Source organism: Gavialis gangeticus, unplaced genomic scaffold, assembly GCF_001723915.1.
Source record: "Gavialis gangeticus isolate Ggan-Ray unplaced genomic scaffold, GavGan_comp1, whole genome shotgun sequence".
NCBI classification, from domain to species: domain Eukaryota; kingdom Metazoa; phylum Chordata; order Crocodylia; family Gavialidae; genus Gavialis; species Gavialis gangeticus.
The window spans coordinates 2,231,380-2,239,082 of NW_017728965.1; the positions used below are offsets into that span (position 1 = coordinate 2,231,380).

At 46.9% G+C, this 7,703-nt stretch overlaps 1 protein-coding gene across 1 annotated transcript in view; it reads right to left on the minus strand.

The window, feature by feature from the left end:
- Positions 1-7,703, minus strand: part of R3HCC1 (R3H domain and coiled-coil containing 1) — a 16,719-nt gene that overhangs the window by 3,048 nt on the left and 5,968 nt on the right. The window contains exons 2-6 of the mRNA XM_019503894.1: positions 7,517-7,696; positions 7,132-7,269; positions 3,278-4,469; positions 2,285-2,457; positions 1,120-1,190 (exon numbers count right to left, since the gene is read on the minus strand). Coding sequence (XP_019359439.1) covers positions 1,120-1,190; positions 2,285-2,457; positions 3,278-4,469; positions 7,132-7,269; positions 7,517-7,696 — 1,754 coding nt within the window. The remainder of the gene's footprint in view (positions 1-1,119; positions 1,191-2,284; positions 2,458-3,277; positions 4,470-7,131; positions 7,270-7,516; positions 7,697-7,703) is intronic.

Consider the following 7,703-nt stretch of genomic DNA (forward strand, 5'->3'; position numbering starts at 1 on the left):
CCCCCCCCCACGGTATAATACTACTGAAATCAATGGAGTTGTACCATTTCATGCCATCTGCCGGTCTGAGCCAAGATGTTTTTTAGTGGAGCAGCACAATTTAGTCTTTTCACCCAAGTGCTGAAGCTTGCACTCCTTGTTGCCTGCAAGGCTCCCACTGAACTCAACAGAAGTTTTGGGGAGGGTTTAAGAGTATACAGTTGTGTCCAAGACATTGGCCACAGACTTTCTGAATCCACGCACAATCAGAAAACAAACTCCTCTAAGCTAGGTCCTGATCTGAAGCATAGGGTAGTTTCAGTGCAAGAATCACTTGGCCAAAGGATTTGGTATTTGACCTAGATACTGCAGTATTAATGATGTCCATTGAGATTCACAAGTACCCTTTGTTGTGGATTTGTTGGAATTTTGTTAGTTGCAAGGATAACCTAAACTGGCAGCACAAATTCATTCCTAGAAAAGAATGATGATTTAAAACACTTGCTCCTTATACCAGCGTTCCTACGTCCTGTTTATTACCCAAGCCAGGGTTTCTATACAACAACAACAACTGAAGGACATGAATAATAAGTAATTCTAGAGTTGTGAGTGGGAAGTTGAGCCTGTATTTTTTAAATGTTTCAAGTCAAAGATTGGGGAGAAAGGGAAGAATTGAAAGTAAAGTCTGCAACTGCTTGGGCTCACTGCAGGAATGAACCAGCATGCACCAGAAGTTGCATTAATGTGCATTACAGAAGGCTCCTTCATGAAGGGAGCAGGACCTAACAGGGCCGGGAGAAAAAAAGCCTTCCACCTCCAACAAGTTTATCTGGCTGGTGGTAAACTACAAAGATCTCTGTACCCCCTTGCGAAATGGGCTTCTTTACAACTGCCAGTAGGAATAAGGGATGTGTGATTGGTTTTAGATCTAAATAGAACTCCATGGACCTGCATCTTAAATTGTCTACCTTTTGGCAGAAATAGAACATCATAGTCTTTTTTCTCATGGGAAGCCAGTGATATTAAGTGGATTTCATGTTGTAGGGTAAGTAAATGTGTAAGGCTCCAGAACCTCTTATTGTGCTCTACTGACGAAATCCAAATAAAGCTGTTTTTACTGGCATAAAGAAGTCACCATACCTGCTGCCAGACTGGAGAAGATACCCAGAGCGTGCGTATCATCAACCCACTGAATTTTGAAACCACTCTCACTTGGAAAAAAAGGAAAAAGATAAAAGGAGAGCTTGGTCAGCAGAAACTCATGGAAACCTTTACAAACATTATGGCATGATTCCAATGCCTGTGTAGACTTAAGTTTAGGAAATGCAAGAGTAACTGAGGTACAAAACCTGATGTCGAGAGCATTTAATCACAAGAAAGTATTTAAAAAGTGTTTCCATATTTTTTTAAACTTGGTAGTAGGATTTCAAAGACTTTCCTGAAGCAGGGGAAAGAACCGTTTTCCCTGTAACAGAATGTTACTGGTAGTTTTCATCCCAGGTTGAGTGTTGGGAATGAAAGGCATCAAGTCAACATACAACATGAAACTAAAAACATGCTGCTTCTTCCCCAGTCTTAGAATTCAGCTATACACACACTGTGACAGAGTTAATATCGATCCTTAAGGTGTATTAAGGAAGCATACGAATTGGTGTTTGGGAATACATATTTGCAGAGTGGACAACAGGGTATTAAAAGTTGCTGCTGTCTCAGGTTTATACCAGAAGTGGAGATGAATTTTATTCTTTCACTATAAGCAGTGCATTCCTTATGGGAATACCAATGGATTGCTGTCTCCTTGCTCTGCATTTCAAATGATACAACTTATCTCCAAATGAGCCGTCACAAAGAAAAGGGCTAGATTTTGTGTACGGTTATATAAGTGGGCAACTTTACTTGGGACACTGAGCTCCCACAACGATAAGGGCGACATGAACACCTTGATAATGTACAACCTCACTGGAGACACTCATATTCTCATCAGTAAAGTGTGCGTGAGGGTGCCTGCATGCTCAGACCTACAACCACCAGAGAATTTCTCTCTCGAAGCCAGGCATCACTTGCAGGGGAAAAAAAAAAGGATTCCACTGGATTAAAGTCTTCCACAAAAGCCTTAATCATGCAGCCTGAGCTAAAACTCAGTGCAACATCATTAGAGTCTGTTACTGGGCTCTGCACATACAATGTTAGTGTTTTAAAAAGCCAAGTACTGCTCACTCTGCTCAGGCAAGGAGCTCCAGCAATGTCAGCTGGAGTATTTAGGCTGGCACGACCTGCCAACCTTACCCTTGGGCGTGGTACTTACTGGAACTCGGAAAATGCTTCCATCAAATGATCCGTTTTCAGAGATGGCAAGAAGTCGTAGATCTCTATCACGTGACCAAAGTGTCCCTCATTGATCTGTGCATCACCATAGCTAGAGTAATCAAACTGAATCTTCTCAATGCTGATGTCCTTCACAGTTAAGTATGCTGCAATCTGACGGGAGGACAGTGTTACATGTGAGAGTGCATTTTTAAGCACTGCCGAAATCTAGGAGCAAAGCTATTTGGGGGCTCTTGAAAAGCAGCGTTCCAACCCACAGATCAGGCTTGCATGTTCAGTGGCCAACAGGATGCTAATTTGGACACCTGGGCCAGTTCCCCCCTCCCCCCAACACCTTAGGGAAGTCTCTCAGCCTCTCACCTGCAAAACATGAGAATAACACCTCCCTACTTCGCAGCCTGTATGGCAAAGATAACTGCATTAAGGAGGTGCTTCAGCACTCCAGGAAGAGGAACAAAGATAAGGTGCTGAGGACTAGTGTGACAGGTTAATGGCACTCCCTACTTGGCCACAGGAGGGGCATCAGTTCCCCTCCCGTGCACACTGCTGCCAGCGAACTGCAACCCTGCTTTGGAAAGCTTGACCCAGAGCTCAGCTGAGCTCCTGAGGTCCATTCAATTCTTGCCCTGAAAATGCCAATTAAGTTGTGGGGAGTTATGGGCTTGGGTTCAGACTCCTGACTGCTAGGAAGTGGAGCAAGATCCAACAATGTATTTCAGAAAATGTTCAGTAGATGGGAATCCATGTGGCCCTGCACAGCACTTGAACAGCTTCATGGACAAACCTCCTCAGGCCACTGAAAGGGCTCAGTAGAAGTCCATATGAGTCACAAAAGAGCTGTCAGATATGCTCTACCTTTCTTTTGTTAGGAGGACTACTGAAATCCCACCCACCTGGCTAACTTGGAGCCCAGGCTCTATTCATGACTGCCTCTGGGGAACAGTTTTGAGGAAATGATTATGGTGAAACTTACCTCTTCCAAGAGCTCAGCACTGCACTCATCCTCGAAGCAGCGCTCTTCCTGCTCGCTACCTGGTGAATTTGTCATGCTTTTATCTCCGGCAGACAATTCCAATTCAGCCCATAGCGTGCCAGCCAAGACTGTACAGTTCTTATCCTGCTTTTCTGGCAAGGGTTCCTTTTTGCCATGATCTGGTTCAGAATTATCCATGGAGGACTTATCCTGTTCATCAAATACGGATGGGTTTTCACCATGCTCTGGTACAGAGGCATCCATCTGATCTTCCAGAAGACTTAAGTGCTGGCTATATTCCAATGTGGCAGCACCTGTACAGTCTTTATCCTGGCCTTCCAATTCAGACAAGTTCTTGTTGTGACCCAGCATGGTGGCCTCCACATAGTCCTTATTAGGATCTGCCAGCAGGGGTAGATTTTCACTGTCCAATATAGTGGCACCATGATCCTGGTTTTCCGGTACTGAGGAGGCTTTGCTGCCCTCTGCTACAGTACAATCTTTAGTTTGGCTTCCTGACAGGACTGAGTTTTTACTATACCCTGATACACTGCAGTCCACAGGGTCTCCATCTTGATCTTCTGGCTGGCATAGCTTTTTGCTGCACTCCAGTACAGTGGTACTTGCAGAGCTGTTCTCCTGACCTTCCAGTACTGCTGAGTTCTTAATATGTTCCATTACAGGGGTGTCCAAACAATTCACTGGACACTTGCTACTTTCCTCATCCCTGATTTCACTCATTGCTTGCTCTTCATGCATCTCACAAGGCACCTGGACTTCAGAGAGTTTCTTGTCAGGGGCCGGAGGGGTAATGTCCACTTCCTGGCTGGGACCTACGATGCTTTCACAGCTTGCTAGCTCATCAGCGGCCTGTTCAGGTGTGCTTTCAAGAGAGTTCCCCTCCTCTTGCACCTCAACTCCTGGCTCAGATGCAGGTGCTGCCAGTGCTTCATCTTTCCATTCCTCCTGTTTCTTGCGCATTGCTCTAGGGACATACAGAGCTTTATCTGGCTTCCTCCGGGGCTGCCTCCTGGTCCTGCCAGTTCCTCGGTTGGTTCGAGAGCCATCAGCAGGCATTTCTGCATGGCGCAGCCCTGCGGCCCGGCCTCCCCTGCCTCTTGACTGGAGAGGGCGGTGGGATCTTGATGTGCTGCTGCAGGAGCCATTTTGATCGCCAGCCTCATCAGGCAACCTACCACCAAAACAGCAGGCAGAAATAAGATGCGTTACAGCGCTCTGCATTAGCTGCAGCAGAATTAGCTCCCCTCTCTGACTCCAAGGAGGCATGCCTCACAGACCAGAATGTATTGCATGCATCCTTTGTAACCAGCAGCACTTGCCCGTGCCCTGCAGGGAGCTAGCTGATAACATCTGGCTCTGACTTCCTGTCTCCTGTTGCTTCCACAGGACTGAAAGCTCCCCACTGCAGAGGCACATAGAGGTCTGTGAAAGCAGCTGCTGGCAGGGAGCAGCCATCCTGGTAGATTCTGCTCTACAGGAACAGGAGGAAACTTGAAGGAAGCAGGAGAGGGTTGTCTTGAGATGTAGAGGAGAAAGGTCTGGGAACAGCCAGACAGCATTTCCAGGGAAGCAGCAGCAGGAAGAGGGGAGTGATCAGGTAGTAAATACAGGTGTAGAAGGGAGAATCAAACAGTAGGAGATGGGACCAGATGGCAAAGCAGCACAAGAATCAGACAGAAAAAGGAAGGGACATTCATTCTGTAATCTGGCTGTACTGTATGTGTCCAGGAGCTGAAATGAACCATCAATGGGATCTTCATCATCAAGAGCTGTTCATAAAAGCCTCAAAACCCTGAGGAACAGACAAAGCCCTTCATTTTTCTGCAGGGCAACACAACAGCAGCTTCAGGTATCGGCCAGCAAAACTCAGCATGCTGTTTTCCTATGCTTCATCTACTCCCAGCATGCTTTGTCCACACTTTCAGTAGTCCTGAAAGCGATACTAATCTCAATTTACATTGGACTGGGAATTGCAATTTTTGACCCTTTAAAAAAATGGTAGAAAAAACCTAATTTTTTGATGCACCAAAAATGTCTTTTAGAGCCAGTGTTCATCCTGCTGCTCCAACATTATGACGCTTCTTTTCTCTATCTAGAATCACGTTGGGCCAGCCAAAATGGATATCACAGGCACTTTGGCTTCACTTCAGCGTCATTGTTAAGGACTCCTTAAGGCAGTTAAAATGGACCCTTTCAGAGACATTTGTCAATGCAAATTTGAAAAAGAATTATTACCTTAAAAAAAAAACAGTTCCACAAAACACTAAGATAAAGAGAAATGTCCCACACTGCTGTTTAAAATCTCAATGGGAATGCATACAAGTGCTCCAGGGAAATATTTATAATCGTAGCATAGCAGAAGTGAGTAAATGAAAATGAAAGCAACTACAGACAGTTGTTAAAGCCACTCTGCTGATTGTTTTCCACTTAGAGAAGACCCACCCAGCAAACGTGAATTACTAAAAAGCAGAGTGAATTTACATCTAATGCTTTACAAAATTAAGAGTGAGGGGGCAGAATTGCACTGAATATATTGTTCGTGCCAAATGACAGTGAATTATATAGAGCTACCCATGTAATTTGGAGCCTGATAAATAGTGTGTGGAAGCTGAATTTAAAAAGAAAAGATTTGGCTCACAGGACACCGCTGACTACTCAGAGATGAATGTTCTGGAAATGTGAGCACAAAAGTGCCCCAAAATTGAACACTGGAACAACATGGCAGTGCATGTGCTGTAATAAAAATGCCCAAGAAAGACTTCTAGATATGGGATGCCTTTCAGGACACTGATTATTAAAAGTTAGGAGGGCACTGGCCTCCTTCCACCCCATCATCTCCAGCTCTTTGCTTTTGGTTCCTTTTTTAAGTATCTTCTCTCCTTTCTCCTCCATTTCCTTACATTTCTTTCCTTGGCCTATTTTTCCTTCTGTCAAGATCTCTGTACCTAAATAAGAATAACAGCTAAGGCCAACCAGGGTTGTATAAACAAATGCTGCTGTTTTAAAACATAGATCACTAAGTGCTAACCTACTGGATTATTATTGGATCTAATAGTTAATGTTGTCAGCATAGTTAAGGTCAGGTGGTAAAATGGTGTACTGTACTTGTGTAGATGCCAAAACTTAAGCAGCAAATGAAAAACATGCAAGGTGTGAGTAACAAACAGGTGTTTGTTCACTGCATTATTTTTGTTGCAAAAATTGATAGTCTCCTTTTAGCCAGGCCAACATTAGATTAAGATTACCGAGGGAAGAAAGGCAGGGGCAGAAGTGGAAGTTGGAAGTCCCCTCTTCTACACCTTGGCTCTATCGGGCAGATGGCACTCCCAAATCTGTGTGCAGATCCCAGGCGTCCTGCCTTTGTTTTGGGTTGTAGTCGCTACAACAGCATTTGGCAGTCATTGTGGTTTCTACTTTGATGCGCTAAAATTTCACAGGCCAAGGTCTAACTTGAATCCCAAGAGGTGAAGTTACCCACGGTTCTGGATTCCAGTCATACTGCATGTCATCCCTTGGGCACTGGGCAGGGAGGGAGGAACAGCAGCCTTGCGGAGCAGGCAGGACTCCTGCGTTTTGCTTGCAGCTGATCTGCTGCATGACCTTGGACAAGTCGCTTGACAAGGGTCTGCTGCCTCAGCTGCAGGATGGGAAGCACCCACGGGAGGATGGCTGCGAACAAACCCAACCTGGAACCTCACTATTAGAGCAAGAATCCCAAACTTCGCTCAACTACGCTTAAGAGCAGGACCGCAAGCCCCGAGGGCTGGGCTTGCCCCAAAGCAGGGTCTGGAGCCCCAAACAGAAGGGAACGGCAGACCTAAGGGCTGTTATACCGTATGGCTGAGTGGCAGATAACCGTCCTCCTCTTCCAGCCTTCCCCAACGGAGAAGCTGCTCAACAAGTCGACGTTGTCCGCGGTCCTGTGGATCAGGTAGCGGAGGCGGCTGGACAAGGGCGGGAACAGCAGGACCCTGAAAACAGACAAGGAGCCGCAGCAGCAGCGTGTCGGAGGCCCGCGGACGGACCGCACGCTCGGTCAGCGAACTTCTCGCTTGGCCAGCGGTCACGGTAACAACCATGATGCTTATTTCACCGTTTTCGTGCCCGTGCTCGGGTAAGATGCCACCCTTTTCCTTTTCCCTGCAGAGGCCCGAGCAGCGCAGAGCTGGGCACCCTCCCTCCCTCCGTCGCCCTGCAAGGGCCGGGCAAGCCGCTTACCTCTCGTGCTGGCTCTGCAGCAGGAAGAGCTCCAGCTCCTCGGCCACCCGGCTCACGAAGTCGTTCTCGCTGGGGGAGAGGAAGACCCCGTCCACGCAGTGCAGCGCCAGGGCGGCGGCGGGCAGAGCCCTGCGGGGGCGCACGCCGCGATCAACGCGCCTGGCCCCGGCCCGCACCGCCCTGCCGC